General features: G+C 41.7%; 1 protein-coding gene across 2 annotated transcripts; it reads left to right on the top strand.

Moving 5' to 3' along the window:
* The first annotated feature begins 304 nt into the window (after positions 1-304).
* Positions 305-15990, top strand: sidt2 (SID1 transmembrane family, member 2). 2 transcript variants are annotated; one of them, XM_061073104.1, is made up of 27 exons: positions 305-666; positions 848-1118; positions 1214-1335; positions 4299-4463; positions 4621-4666; positions 5081-5182; positions 5863-5946; positions 6058-6223; positions 7139-7232; positions 7396-7454; positions 7661-7687; positions 8611-8649; positions 8733-8810; positions 9307-9422; positions 9557-9630; positions 10150-10216; positions 10332-10405; positions 10500-10623; positions 10922-11039; positions 11773-11909; positions 12026-12134; positions 13062-13138; positions 13889-13935; positions 14033-14138; positions 14223-14333; positions 14422-14535; positions 15164-15990. In XM_061073104.1, exons 2-27 carry the CDS (start codon positions 867-869, stop codon positions 15224-15226), a joined length of 2571 nt encoding a protein of 856 aa, XP_060929087.1. In that variant the 5' UTR covers positions 305-666; positions 848-866; the 3' UTR covers positions 15227-15990. The 2 variants fall into 2 exon arrangements, with proteins under 2 accessions (XP_060929087.1, XP_060929088.1); XM_061073105.1 differs by lacking the exon at positions 7661-7687 and having other exon boundaries at positions 305-1118.
* Positions 15991-16140: the final 150 nt, after the last annotated feature.

Raw genomic sequence — 16140 nt, 5'->3', positions numbered from 1 at the left:
AGATAGATAGATAGATAGATAGATAGATAGATAGATAGATATATGGATAGATGGATAGATGGATAGATGGATAAACAGATAGATAGAGTCGAAAAGTATATCTATCTATCTATTTATCTATAGAACAGTTTGAGGAAGACTCTCTTATGACAAGTAGTAATTGTAAAGTAGCTCCAGAGAAACAACGACAGGACGAGCAGGCAGGTTTACAACAGGTACTGCACCTGCAGAGGACAGCCACATGACGTCATGACGTCGCGTTGGGTTTGTTTACTGTCTGAACGTGGTGCTGGGGTAGGGGGGGACGCTAATCGCACTGATTCTTCCACACTATACACACTGAGCATGACAAATGTTGTTGAACGAAGCCAAGACGCCGTGACAGCCCTTCACTCTGACCTGAGAGAAACAACAACAATAAGCTGCATTTACTTTCCGCTCAGTCCGCGACGGTGGAGCTGAACTGAGATTTCAAAACAAGGAGCTACATTACTCAGACGATGCTAGCGCTAGCTGGCTAGCAGCCTGCTGGGCTTCGGCGGTGCAGATGAAGAGGAACTGGGTGTCGCCTTCATCGTGTGCTCTTGTAACTTTCGTCATCCGCTGCATTGTTGACTGTTCGTTGCTGCGGATGTGAACGGGACGTGGAGCGAGTCCGTGTTGGAGGTGAGCCCCCGCTGCGTCCTGAGCTCGCCCTGGTAGCATCCGTGTGTGTGTGTCTCTGGTGGAAGTGGAACAGCTGAGCTAGCCAGCTTGCTATCACAGTGTTTGCTGCTGAATGGGGAGCAGGTTTTATTAGTATTGCCGGACAGGCTCGAGTAACGTGAGGAATCTGTCGGCGGCTCAGGAGGACGGTGTCGGACACAATGTTGTTCAGGAGTTGCTGGAAGTCTCGCCATAAAAGCGGCTGTGGACCAGCTGCTTCCTGCTGGATCCGAGCCGGACTGGCCGCCCTGGTCTGGATGTGTGTGAGCCACCTGGTCTGCGGCGCGGCGGCGCTGGGGGAGACCAAGAACGTGGTGCAGAAGGACGCAGAGTTCGATGTCACCTACAATGACACGGTGACGAGTGTGAACCAGACCATCTACGCGTTCAACCAAACCGTCACCAGGAACAAGGTGAGTTCCCAGGCCCGTACCAGAGGCTCCTGGTTCTCTGGTAAAGATGACAGGTAACCCATGCGTGTAACTCGGATCCTCTCTTTCGGTTTCAGACGGAGGGAGTACGCGTGTCCGTGGACGTGCTGTCACGGGGCTTGGAGAGTCCTATTCTGTTTGTGGTGCGACAGAAGCAAGCAGTGCTCTCCTTCCAGATCCCCCTCATCCTGAGAGGCCTGTAAGTCCCCCTCCCCAAACACACACTGATATTTGTTTTCAGCACTCAACATTTAACAGAAACTAGATTGTGTTTTGTTTTCTCACTTCGTAATACCTAACCTTTCCTATTCAGCTTGTCATACTCTTTCGAACTGTCCAACAATAATTATGGTTTATCACAGAGATAGCCACTGTAATGTTTCATAGCCCTCCACTTGCCATAGTAACTGCATATTAGCCAACATTTTACTCTCAGTAAACAATATACATTACGTGAGTGACTAGCTTCCTTTAAATCAAAGCGTGAACCCTGATTTGATCCGTTTCTACTGATTTCATTTCTATCACGTTTATTTTTTAAATTTATACTTTTATAGCTGAGTTTGTATTTGTTTCGGTTAATTGTATTGTATTACTATATTTACTATATAAATAAAGATATCATAGACCTCCAAAAGAGTGAAGCATGTAGTTAAACTTGCCATTGATTCACAGTATGTGTCACAGCAGCTAGTAGCGCAAATATTTTCTGGTACTGCTGCATATGGTGAACATACACGAGTGATTCATGTTCAGTGGTTTATGTGTGTCAACTTGAGCAATGACACAATCAGCTGCTGAAATGCAAGGGGAAATTGATCTCCACATCCACCATAGAGAACAAGAAAACAAGGGGAACACAGTAGCTGTACTTGTAGATTAGTCGTGTGTCATCATGGCGTTATGTCAGAATGCCTAAACTGAAACAAATTGATTCTAAATGGACTTAAAGCGAAAAGGCATGTGTCCATCCCACCTAGTTATTAATTGAATTTGACTGTATGTTTTTACTGTGCACACAGTAACCTCAAATAAAATAAAAATTCTCCTTGGGTGCATCTGCGTGCTGCTGCTGTTTTTGCTTAGGCTGTAAATAATTACAACTTCAGCTCATGTGATGAACCTTGTTTGGTTTGGTGTGTGTGAAATGAATAGTCCTATAAGAGAAGGATGTGTAAATGGTAGCTGTGCTGTTATCACAGCTGTGGTTGAGGGAGATGTAGCAAAGTCTAATTTTGGTGAAAATTGCAATCATATCAAATAGAATCATCAAAATCACAGTCTACAAAATGCCCTTGACTGTTCCTTTGCAGTTACAGGGCAAGAAGCTAGCGTATCTGTGAATTGACCGGAGTCTTCCACACTCTGTGGTTGTGCAACATCAGAAAGTCCATACAGTCTTGCTTAAACAGTCTCCAGATCTGTAATCAACCTTGGACTTTCACTTCCTCCTCTGAGATCCTACCAGGTCAAATCAGAGGTGACATCAACTCATGTGAATGGAGTTCCTTCTGTTTCATTTAGCCGTGGTCACATGCTTTCACGAAATGACAGTCTACTTGTTTTGAGCAATGCTGTGTGCTTTTCTCAACATTTTCTACTTAACTATTCTTAAATGTTTCCCTACCTTGTGGGCAAATACTCCTTATGTCATTATTGCTTTGAATATTAGTTTTCTCTATGCTTGCTTTACTTGTGAACACAGTGCAGTAGTGTTGAGTGCTGCAGTCCTGTGGGTTTGTTGCAGAAAGTGAATCTGTGTCGGTGGGTTAAAGAAGTACAAGCCTGTTGCTGTGTTCATAAAGGTAATACTGTAAGGTATTAGTTATGTTGCCTCAGTCAGCAATAACTTGACTAGATTCACATAATAACTGTTCATGCAGCTTTACTACGACAGCCTCCTGCATTCTTCTCAGTAGCTCAGGACACTTACCACGGTTAACAGTGGCCAACGGAACTACAGAATTGATTGAGCTAAAGTTAGGCACACTTTTGGCTTTTGACCTCTTGTACAATGCTGTTTATTTATGTATAACAGACATCTGCAATTTAATTATGACTATGATTCCAGTTTCAGATACCCACAATTTAAATCTGACTTGTTATAATCCAAGTTCAAGATGTCTTATGTTCATCTCAATAGGTGAATAGTGTGTGCGATTTCATTTAAGTCTCAAAGAAAAAACCTGTGTAAAGGTGATTTGACAAAACACAGGAGCACTGTATCACTGTGGTATGAACCCCAAATTGTTTACGATCCACCAGTGACCCGAGAGAAGAAGAGGATACAACATGTTTTCTGTTCAGGTTCATTCCACAGTGATGTTGTGCTGCTGTTGCATGTGTAATCAGCTTTACACAATTTACAGCTAATGGTCTTATCTAAAGACTTTAATGTAAAGTGTTCCCACACTTTTGACTTTTGTATCATTAGCAGAATTTGTCGCTGCCATTTAAAAAATGTTAACTCAAGAGAGGCAACAGCATCATCACGTGAGCTACACAAGGCACGGCATTGGCTGGTTGGCTCACATCAGAGTGCGTATTATATCGGACCTGACTAATTGATTACTAAATTGATCGCCAACTATTTTTATATAGATTATAATCGCTTGGTTGTTGCAGCCCTAATTGTGGCTGTTGTTATTGTTATATTTATTTTTTTGTGATCAACTTTTTATTTTACTGAGAAATGTAGCAAGGTACAGATCAATGTTACAGTAATCAATAACAACATATATATTCACATGTACTCATACCTGTCAATGTATATAGACACACAAAGGTAAACAATAAAGGAAAAATAATAACTAGGAATAAGTCAAATAATAAAATAGAAAAAATATATATATATATGAAAATATTAAATAAACAAACACAAATATACAATAGGTCATTAATACAAAAACAATAACATATGTATGTATTGTTATATTTATTGTCATTATTATTATTATAATACTTTATTTCAGACTCATACGTCCATATCGGTATTTAAAAAATTCAACAAATAAAACGAACTGTATAGATAGTTATCATTCAATACTTTAATACAATTTATTTTCAGTTGATACAAATTCAAGGTCGTGTAAGTTGCTAAACCCTAAACCCCTTTTCGCAGTGAAACAATTTGTAAACCCTTTTCTCTCTCTCTGTCTGCAGCTACCAGAGGAAGTACCCTTATGATCATGTGGGCCGGACATTGTGCCAGCCTCCGTCACGGGTCGCCTCTGAAACCCAGTTCTTTTATGTAGACGTCTCTACCCTGTCCAGCCAGGGTACAAACTACCAGCTTAGGGTCAGCCGTGTGGAAAGCTTCACCCTTCTGTGAGTAATATTTGATCAAATTACCCAAACACACTCTGCAATAGCTGCTTTCAGTATCAGCTCAACGCTTCTGCCTCTAGGTTGGGCTTTGACGGGATCAACAAGTGAAGTGATGCTGCTGGTATGTCTAACATGTTATTGTTACATTCGATTACAGGACAGACAAGAAATTCAGCTTTACTGCATCACCATCCCAACCTCAGGTATACAGCTTGTTGCCATTGTTTTGTGTGTTTATGATAATAAGTTTCACTTTACAAAATAAAAGTTACAGATGACATGAGAGATAAACGTGAGCTGAGGAAAGTACAAAAGAAAATAGGCTGTTGAGAATTTCTGATTTGACAAAATGTTTCAACATGTAATGACTTTTTTTGCCTCCTTTGCTTGTCTGTACAATTTTTCCTCACGTATAATACTTTTGCCTCCTCTTGACCGTTCAAGTAAACCTTGTAATGTAGTCTTGGAAGTTATCTCACGCTATAATAGATAGAAAAAAAGTGGGACCTCCTTTGCAAATACAACACATCCTTTCTAATCATTTCCCCTCTAATTACTTCCCTCCCTCTTGTCTCTTCCTCTTTTCCCCTTCCTTCCCCTCTTGCCCTTTCTCCCAGTACTTCAAGTATGTCTTTAAAGATGGGGTGGACACTGTGATCGTCAAGGTCAACTCAGACATGACCTTCCCCTGCTCTGTGATGTCCGTCCAGGACATCCAGGTATAAATAACTCCAGCTCCCTGTTTCCTCAACCAGACGTCTGCTGTCCTCAAGTGGCCTTATGACAATTCTCAGCATGTAGAACTACTCTTGGACCACACAAGGACATTCTTGGGTTCATTGCAACAATGCAGTGCAAAAACAAGCTGCTTTCAGACATGCACTGAACTCAGGATTATTTCCTGACATTCTTTGAAGGGGCTGTATGTGAGAACACAGCAGGAGATCCTCCAAAGGATTCACCACATCAAGCTATTGGGTGTGTTGACACAAAAAAGAAAAATAATACAAATATCCAAGGATGAAACAACAGGGCCATAAATGTCCAGAGAGCTTTTGGGGATAAGAGCTGACGCTGGTGTCAATGTGATGTAAACATGTGATCTCCGCACAAATTGATACATTACGTCCTGCTTCTGCCTGCTGCTCCACTTATCACCTAATCCGCTCCAGAGATTTCTGTGTTGTGATCGTTTCTGAACAGAGGATGCATTGCATTGTTCGTATGTGAGAAGAAAACTCCAAAGAAAGTTCAGACCCAGTTGTGTTGACATTCCCTGGAGTTCATGTGTGATATCGGCTTCAGTCAGTGTTGTAATCCTGTTAATATCTTAATTCCACTTAACGTTAATATTTTTATGTTATTTGTCTTTCTCATTTTTCTCTGTGCATCTTATCAGTGCCCTGTCTATGACCTCGACAACAATGTGGCCTTCATTGGGATGTACCAGACAATGACCAAAAAAGGTGCCATCACTGTGCAGGTAGTGTTTCTCAATGTGGAAGCTCCTGTGACCAAGCCAGAGTGTTGATGCCAAAACCACATGAACGGAATCGTATAACATCTCCTCACATCTCATGGTGTCTGTTTTCAGAGAAAAGATTTTCCAAGCAACAGTTTCTATGTGGTGGTCGTGGTAAAAACAGAGGACGAGGCATGTGGCGGTCCGCTGCGGTTCTACCCTCTTAGTCCTGATGAGCTGATGGACGCCGGCAACCGCAGCAAGAGCATCGATGTGGTGGTCACCCCTGCCATCGATTGTAAGTAGCAAATTAACTGCTGGATTAAAAGTGCATTTTAAAATAATATTCAGGTAAAAAGCTATCAGGTCAGGCACTATTTTCTTAATTTATCTGCAGTTTCAGGGTTGCAAACCTGACGGTGCATCTTCCCAGGACAATATTTTGATGCATATTTTGATTTCCAATGCATGGTTCTTAAAAGCAGCAGATAAAATGTCTCTAGAACTGTAAGACTTTTAAGAAAGAATTGCATATTTCTAACGTGTGTTTCACATCTAAGCTTTCTGTAATGATGTCTTTTTTTAGGGGTGTGCGATATGACCTAGATCCAATATTACGGTATCTGTCACTTTTCTGAAAGTGTGAATGGTATTATATTAAGGCATTTATATTCAAGTTTTGGGAGTAGAAGCCAGTCCTGTCTCGTGATATATTTTTATTGCTCCGGAGGCCCCGCCCCCACTCACTCACGCACAGTGATCAGCGTCGCTGCTTTATGATCACAGCAGACGCAGCGGTTAGTTTCAACTGGTTTTCTGTTTCCTCCCTCCACTCTCCTGCTGACCTGCACTCATATATAAACACCAACACTCATCACAAGTATAATCAGACCTGATCAGTACCTCACGATTCGCTCTAGAGTTTATGAGGCTGCATTTAAACATATAATAATGCACCAAGTTAGAGGTTTCATTGCACAGTATACAGCTTTAGTTCTCTGAGAATTTCTTCCAAATCAAATAAAAATTGGTGTTGTACACTGAAATATCCAATAACTGAATCAATATTGAAGTGAGTCTGAACAGAAGAATGACGATGACACTGGTGTACTGCCCACCCCTAGGTATTGTTGCAGTGTGCGGAAGACTCAAGGTCATGCAGTATTAACATGTGAATAGCCTGAAATATGTCTCCTTCCTCTTCACTCCACAGCAAAGGTGTATGTGATGGGCATGCTGTTCTGTCTGGGTATCTTCTTTTCCATCTACCTGCTCACCTTCATTGGGGCCTGTCTGGAGAAAAAGCGGTATGGTTCCACACCTTTATCAGCAAACTCTAACAACATTTAGTTAGTGCATCCATTTCATGTACACTATTTCTTCTCAAAGCTAGTATAGTATTTATTTAGACCAACACTATACTAAATACAAATTCTGTTCATTTGCATCTCTTCCTGTCTGTTTCTGCAGAATGAAAGAGACGAGAGTAGACTATCTGAATCCTGCTGACATGTCGCCTGCTGAGACAGGTAACCCAGCAACTAGCTAGAATGGAAGGTTCTATTGGGGGTTCCTTAGAGGGCGTGTGGAGCATACCAATATTCTGAACTCACTATATGCTATAACACACTATCCAAGATGTTCAACTACACTTAGCATGCTCTTAATTTACCTGTGTGTACTAAATGTGTCTTTCACTCTCTCTCTCTCTCCCTCATACTAATGTGTGGCTCAGCCTCTCTGCTTGGAAAGAACGAAGATGGTATAACAACACTGTTCCTCCTTGTGTGATCTTGCTGCCTTTTCGTGCACTGTGTTACTTGTCTGTTGATGCTCTGCATGCATTAGCTTGAATACTATTGCTCTTAATTTTTATAGAGAAGGAGATAGAGTAATATCCCTGGCTGTAGTGCTTTGTTTACTTTGTAGTTATATAAACGTGGCAATGTATTATGACAGTATGTTAACGTTTAATGGCTTGCATCCTAGAGACACGACTCAGCTGAGCAATTGTTAAACACGGGCCACACTGGCTGCGTGTCCATCACATGACGGCTGCTGTGCCGATCTGCTGCGTCTTCCACATGGAGCCTGCCTTCTGCCTGTGTGAGGTTTCTGTTTCTAATAAAAACAAATACAAGTAGCCTATTTACTCAGTTAAATGCCAGGACTCAAGTCATACAAATTCTGGTCCTACATAAACCATGAAAACCTTGTTAAAATCTTATTTTCTTTTAATTCAGTCAACAGAAACACTTGCATGTTTTTATTATGAAACAGACCTCGACTCTCTACAAAAGCAGTGTGGCCCACACGTGTGAGATGCGCCTGAGACGTGCGCTGATATGATTTGATTTTAAACTGCAGGAACACTTGCTTAACACTGCACAACAAGGCAACTGCTGCTTCCTAGCACTCACATTTTCACCCATTCACTAACCCGCCATTTCAAATGTGTGTTTTTAAACATTTTGAGCCTGAAAAAACCTTTGGACTCCAAATGTCTGTTCCCTGCAAGTGTTAATGCCAATTCCGACTTCCTGTGTTTATGTACTAACAATTGAGCTACAGTGGTATGTTAGTATGCAGCAATAAGATATCAGTGGTATCATGGCTTGTTTGTGCATGTGCATTTCATCAACATTTACTCAACGAGTTAAAATGTGTCTGATCACATCTCTACAGGCAAGACTCCAGTCTCACCGTGTGAATATGGCTCCATTGGTGAGTTTTGGATACTTCTCGTGAAAGTCTTTATTTGTGTGGACATTTCATAAATAATCTCTTTCTCTCTTGCTGCTTAACAGCTGACAACGGCAGCACTCTGAGCTCTGAGGCCATCACTGACAGCGCCACCTCCACTGATAATAACTACGGATACATGGGTATGTACCCGCACATACATGGACACAACTTGTCTCTGGCCCACCACTGTCACACTGCAATATGTCCACAGAGCCTGGCTTGCCGTTTGGCAACTCACTGGCTCTCTGATCTTTTGTTTATCAGGACAGGAGACACTGCTTGCATTTGGCTGAATCAGTTTCAAGATTTACACCAAAACAAATCAGCACTCTGTGAATCATAAATAATATCAGTTAGATGTTTATGCCAGGAATTCCTAATCGGATGAGTCTGAAGTGAACAGCAAAATGATATTGATTGTGCAAAAATGAAAGAACCAAGAATCGTTCTGATCTTTTGTTTTGACATATTTAGAATTTGCTCCGTGGTGTGACATGTTTGCTTTTTCTTCTTTGGAACATTTCTATTAAATCTAGACAGCCATCTTAGATGCTCAAATTGTCTCTCTGTTAAACAGAAATCTTTTTAAATTAGTTTGGATCTCATCCTCCTCCTCTGTCTCCCCCCCTTATTCAGAGCGATCGCTGGACAGTGTTGGACGAAGCAGGCGGGAGTCTCTGAGCTCTGTGGAGGAGGATGACTATGACACACTGGATGACATCAATTCAGACAAAAACATAGTCCGCACCAAGGTCAGGCACATAACTCAAATGTTTGGTAAAATGTCAGCTCTGCTTGTATATGATGTTTGAATGTTACTAATCCTCACTGTTGCCAGTTTTTACCTGTTGACTGTCAGTAATATGAAGTCCTTTTCTGATTATAGAAATTTCTGTACGTGTCTGACCTGTCCCGCAAAGACAAGAGGGTCCTCAGCAAGAAATATCAAATATACTTCTGGTGAGGACACAGACCAAGAACGACAAATGCCATTGTCAATAATCAATCAATAACAACGATTCCTCTTACATTATTTCTATATACATATCAGTTTCAATTATCATGCAGTACAAATACTCTTTAGCAATTAGTCTACAATGTAAAAGGACAATATTTGTTTTTTTTGCAGCAATGCTTTGTATTGAGCTGAATTACAGAGCTTTTATTTTAAAAACTTGTTAACCTGGGACTGAAGATTGTGTCGATTCCGTAACAGACCTCTGAAATAGCCGAAATTCAATATATGAAAAAATAAGTTAAAAAACTCATTAGATTTATACATCCAGCAAAAAACAATAAAATGTGGCAGTATATTGTAGAACAAGGGATCATTCTGAAGAAGCTCCAGAGCATTAACACAGGAGAAGAGAACATAACATTCCAAACAGGCAGGTTTAGAACAGGTCCTGCATGAGTCTGTAATAATGAAACTAATCTGTCATCATCATTTTATTAACCGTCAATTGATCTTCTCTCCAGGAACATTGCCACCATTGCTGTCTTCTACGCCCTGCCAGTCATCCAGCTGGTCATCACCTATCAAACGGTATGAGAAGTAAACTCTTCCTCCTGTTTGCTTGTGTTTCATATGTTTTGTAAGTTAACATCGACACATTGACTTACACTGTACGTGGATATTAAACCGACTGTTTGCTCTGCAGGTTGTCAATGCCACAGGAAACCAGGACATTTGCTACTACAACTTCCTGTGTGCCCACCCCCTGGGAGCTCTAAGGTATGGAGTTAGAATGGCTGTTGAAAATGTGTTAATGATTTATTGCAGCACATAATGGCTCACCGATGGCATGCTCATTTATTGTCCTACACAGTGCATTCAACAACATACTCAGTAACGTTGGTTACGTGATGCTGGGACTCCTCTTCCTTCTAATTGTCCTCAAGAGAGATATTGTCCACAATCGAGCTCTGGACCGCAACGACCACAATGCGCTGGTAAGGCCCATGTACACAAGGAGACCGACACACTGTAAGGATCAGATTAATGAGCTCACACTCTGTCGTACAGTAAGAATGATTTTCAAGTACTTTTCAAGACTGAATTGTAGTTGCTAGTGGTTGAACTTGTGAATGTTTGCCTCATTTGTGATGGCATGTGATGGCCTCTTCTTTTGTTTGTCTTCCTGAACCAAAGCTTATTTGAGTTAATATTAAGTAAATATGAAACAGGCACATCCAGATACACTCAGTACTTTTGGAATCAACATGTACATGTCTCTTTCACCCTCCACAGGAATGTGGTATCCCAAAACACTTTGGTCTGTTTTATGCCATGGGAACTGCACTCATGATGGAGGGCTTGCTCAGTGCCTGCTACCACGTCTGTCCCAACTACACCAACTTCCAGTTTGGTAAGTGTGTGCCTCTCTTCCCTCTATCTACAATAGAGAACAAGTACTAGCAGTGTTTCCTCTAGAATTATTTTAAGCAGTAGGGGCAAAGGAACACTGTGTTGTCTGTACATTCTCCAATTTCCTGGCTGTGCAGGTGCATGTAGGGTGTGTGGCAGGTGAGCTGCGCAAATTCTTGTTTATGAATAAATGTGTTCCTCATTAATTCTAGAGTGGATAAGACAAACACACAATAAACTTCAAGTAATGGGCAGGTTCTAATAGCTTCTTATTAGTGTGGTATGTTTATTGTTAGAGTGCAACATGAGTGCAGGCCGGTGGGGGAGTGGGGAGGGAGGTCACTCCTGCACCACAGAGTTCTGCATACTGCGGAGGGAAAACACTGTCATTTTGAGAGACGATGTGGGGGGTGCTAGGTGTAGTTTCTCTGAGCTGTCGATTAAGATATATGGTGACGGATATAGTCTTTTGATTTATTGTCCTCTGGCTCACATGCAGACAATCCCTCTGGTTATGACATTTATGGAGCGTAACTGTAAAATATGCTCACCAGACAGCCTGTTAATGTAAAACAATGACTCTGAAAGTTAAAGCAGCTCATTTGAAATGCAGACAATAAATCGGAGCTGTGATTCAGTGATAACCATCTGCAGCGACTTGCTTCTCATCCTTTTATGGTTTCGGATGATTAAGCAGTAAATGTGTGTCGTAATATCCCTTTCTGTTTTTGCAGACACCTCCTTCATGTACATGATTGCCGGGCTGTGTATGTTGAAGCTGTATCAGAAGAGACACCCAGACATCAATGCAAGTGCTTACACTGCCTATGCCTGCCTGGCTGCAGTCATCTTCTTCTCTGTGCTTGGAGTGGTAGGTACACAAACCACAAAACAGTTATTATTGTTTTTAATTATTGTTTTTTGTTCATAGTTGTTATTCTGCAAAACCAACACATTTCATAACAAAGGTTTGTGGTTTGTTTGCAGGTATTCGGGAGGGGAAACACAGTCTTCTGGATAGTTTTCTCAGTGATCCACATTCTGGCCACTCTCCTCCTCAGCACACAGCTCTACTACATGGGCCGGTGGCGGCTCGGTAAGATCACAGCAAAGCTGCTTTCAGACACATACTGAAGCCGGATAATTTCCTGCCATTATCCAGAGGAGCTGTATGTGAAACGCAAATGTCTGAGTGAGAGGTTCTGGAGTTTCTCTGGCCAACCCTATATTAAAAAGAAAATGGCAGGAAATCCTCCAGAGGATTCACAGCGAGTGAGTGGGCGTGTTGATGACGTTTCTAACACACAACACGCAACACACAACGACGCAAAAATGAAAAAAAAGGAAAAGAAAAGAAATATCTCAGATGAAAAAGCGGTGCCACACATGCAGAAGAGTTTTCGGTGATGAGACAAAAGCATTTGATCTCTGCAGCAGTATTTATGTTTTACATCCTGCCTCTGCCTGCTGCTCCACCTCGCCCCTGAATGTTCTGGAGATTCCTGTGTTGTTGTGAACGTGTCTAAGTAGCAACCTCCAGAGAAAGTCCAAACCAAATTTTCACGACTTTCTCCGTAGTTCATGTCTGCTATATCCATGTACATTTACATGTAATTACTTTATCTTTTGCTCCTTTCAGGTATATTCAAGGAAATCCATGAACTCATTCTTAAAAAAATCTGTTTAGATTGTTTTAGAATCAGTGGAATATTTGAATAACATAAGGCTTTACAATAGATGTGTTCATCATAAGAGGAGAATTGTGAGTTTGTCATGGAAATCTGCAACTACACAAATGAACCGCAGCTTGATAGTGTTGGCTGTTTCATCCCCATGTTTATTTGACTGCAGCTATAACCTCTCTGTGTCTGTGTGTCTGTGTGTGTGTGTGTGTGTGTGTGTGTGTGTGTGTGTGTGTGTGTGTGTGTGTGTGTGTGTGTGTGTGTGTGTGTGTGTGTGTGTGTGTGTGTGTGTGTGTGTGTGTGTGTGTGTGTGTGTGTGTGTGTGTGTGTGTGTCTCTCAGACTCTGGGATCATGCGGAGGATGCTGAATGTCATCTACACAGATTTCATCAGGCAGTGCAGTATGCCTATGTACATTGTGAGTAATGACTTGTGCATCATTATGCTGAAGAGTTTTCATGGTAACACAGAATGATGCCATTTCCCCCATCATCCTACGTTACAAGGAATCATCATATTTGTTTTAGTTAGTCCATACAGCAAAACTGAAGGTGAAAATGAAAATATTGAAATGATTCTGTAACTAGTGCAGTACCTGTTATCCACCTGTCTCTCTGGAATGGGCTGTTTGTGACCTATGTTAATGCTTCAGTAGGATTCCTTGTCTTTAGTGAGTCCTCCTCCAACTGTTCTACAATCTCCTGTCAAGACATTTGCTTGTCGCCCCTTTCAGTGGTCTGTTAAGCCACCGACACAATCTTCAGACCCAAGTTCACTTTCTCAAAATAAAAGCTCTATAAATCAGTTCACTTTAAAGCATTGCAGCAACAAAATGAACGATGTGCCTTTCCTTTGTAGACAACCAGTTATAGAGGTAATTATTCTACGAATTCAGTGGCCATGGTAGAGATCAGCAACTGTGTCACCTGTGAATGTCTGTGATATTCCAGTAATCACATTTTCAAACTGATTTGGCTGTGATTTCGACCCTCTGTGTGATCCAGTTACTGATCACTGCTGTAAGCTATCAGAGGACGTAGAAGAAGACTTGATCAGCTCGGTCCACAGACTGAAGGCACAATGCTACACAGCACTGTTCTGTCTAAAAAAAAATTGTATTCATTTTGAACGGACAAGTCCAGATGAGGTCCTTGTCTCTGTCTTTCAGGACCGCATGGTTCTACTTGTGATGGGGAACATAGTCAACTGGTCTCTGTAAGTTGACACTGTTTCTCTGGAAATGAAGTAGGAACAATATAAATTCAGTTGAAGGATGCAGAAAAGGACAGATACAATCTTTTTTTCTCCACAGAGCTGCCTACGGCCTCTTGGAGAGACCCAACGACTTTGCCTCCTACCTGTTGGCCATCGCCATCTGCAACCTGCTGCTCTACTTTGCCTTCTACATCATCATGAAGGTGTGCTGGAGTGTGTCCATACATTAAGGTTTATTAACACCCTCTGTACATCTAAAGCTAGTTTTATTTTGTATTTTGCATTAGCTGCGGAGTGGTGAGAGAATCCAGTGTCTGGCCTTGGTGTTGATTCTCTTCACGGCTGTGGTGTGGGGATTTGCACTCTTTTTCTTCTTCCAGGGTCTCAGCACCTGGCAGGTCAGTAAAACAAACACACACACACACAAAAGAGGGGAAACTTCATCATACAGCAGTTAATTTTGTGTGTTTCTCTCGTCTGCCATAGAAAACACCAGCAGAGTCTCGTGAGCACAACAGAGACTGCATCCTGCTTTCATTCTTCGACGACCACGACATTTGGCACTTTCTCTCGTCCATCGCCATGTTTGGATCCTTCCTGGTATGAAGGAAATCTATATCAACAATCAAATAGACATAAAGAACAACAAACATTTATTTTGCCCTGTCTCACTACAGTTTACACACTTGATCCAGTTAGTTGGGGTTTCACATTGCAATTTAGGGAGTGCACTAAAGGGTGTGACACGTGTATATCCTCTTGTCAACACCTACATGGGCTGCGGCTGCTTGTACTCGACATTGATTGGTTTATAGTCGAGCTTGCATCGACTCTTGGCGTCACAGTTTTGTCAATTCAATGGGTCGTAGTCCTTCCATTTGAATGGAGATTAACTTTGGATTAAACTTTGAAAGTCATTCATGTTATGACCATGGTTCAGTTTGACCCAGACTGGGACCGCCTGTTTTGGTCGGACTAAATGTTGCTCTTTTGGTCCGGTCCAAGGCCCCTTCCACATCTGGTGTTTCAGTCTGGACTGTACATGGTCGGTGTGGAGGCCCCCTAAGATTAATATGGGGGATTATGCTCTTTGAAATGCAGAACTGAAATTCTATTTGCAGGTGCTAAAAGTAAAAAATGACTAAAACGTTCAAATGTGTCAGTGGTACTACACTTTACTATCTTGGCCCCTGAACACTAATGAGTAACGTGTTCTATTCCTTCTCAGATTCTGTTGACTATGGATGACGACGTCGACCACGTCCCGAGAGACAAGATCTTCGTCTTCTAGATTTGTCGCTCCTCTGGTGAGGAGCTCAGCTCGTCTTCTCTGCCTTACTGCCCTCCTCCCTCACGCTCTCGCTCCGTTTGCGTCTCCTTCATGTCCTCAAAGAGCACAGCCAGTAGCCTGTGTGTTTCCCAGGCTTTTCGACGGGCGTATCTCCACCCCCCCACGGCCAATCAGCCAGTCAGGGCAGGGCTGAAGCCCCTCCCCTTCCACTTGTACAGACACTAATGTGCCAATGAAGAGGTGATAAAGCGCTGGATCAAGATGGAGCGATGCTAAAGTGTTATGTCCTCTCGCTGTCACCGTCGATATAAATGTAGTACTTGATGTTTACTTACTGCTGACGATTAACATAACAATGTACACACTTGCTAAAAGAGAGAAATATTAACTTATTTTATACTGTCCACATTACATTTGACCTACAAATCAACAATGCATTTTGAAATTACTGTTTCTATGCTGTGTGTGTGTGTGTGTGTGTGTGCGTGAGTGTGTTTGGAGAGCATGTGTTTACAAACATTGTGACAACATGAATTCTGTCCAGACTGTCAGTGGCCTTTAATGTTCTAATCACATACTGTGCTCTGATTGGTCGGATCCTTCAGCTAGCCATCCTTCTCATTGGAGAACATTGATGACGATGATTGTACTTACTTCTCGACTGCAAAGATATATTTTGCACTGTCCTGTTTAAAAAAACAGATTTTAATGTCAATGTCAGTGCAATGAGCGGTTACTAAATAAAAGTTTCATTTTCAGATTTATTTTTTCCTTTTGCTGTTTTTGCCCTTCAGCGATGACCTTTGACCTTTGAATCTTCATCCATGAACGAGCATCATCATAACAGAGGCCAACGATAGCAATAGCTTGGATCAACTACACAGGATATTTGTAGGTGCACGTTTATATAAAAC

Source organism: Limanda limanda, chromosome 6, assembly GCF_963576545.1.
Source record: "Limanda limanda chromosome 6, fLimLim1.1, whole genome shotgun sequence".
In the NCBI taxonomy this organism is placed as follows: Eukaryota; Metazoa; Chordata; class Actinopteri; order Pleuronectiformes; family Pleuronectidae; genus Limanda; species Limanda limanda.
The sequence above is the reverse complement of the archived record's forward strand: the minus strand, read 5'-3'. Positions and strand labels throughout refer to the sequence as shown.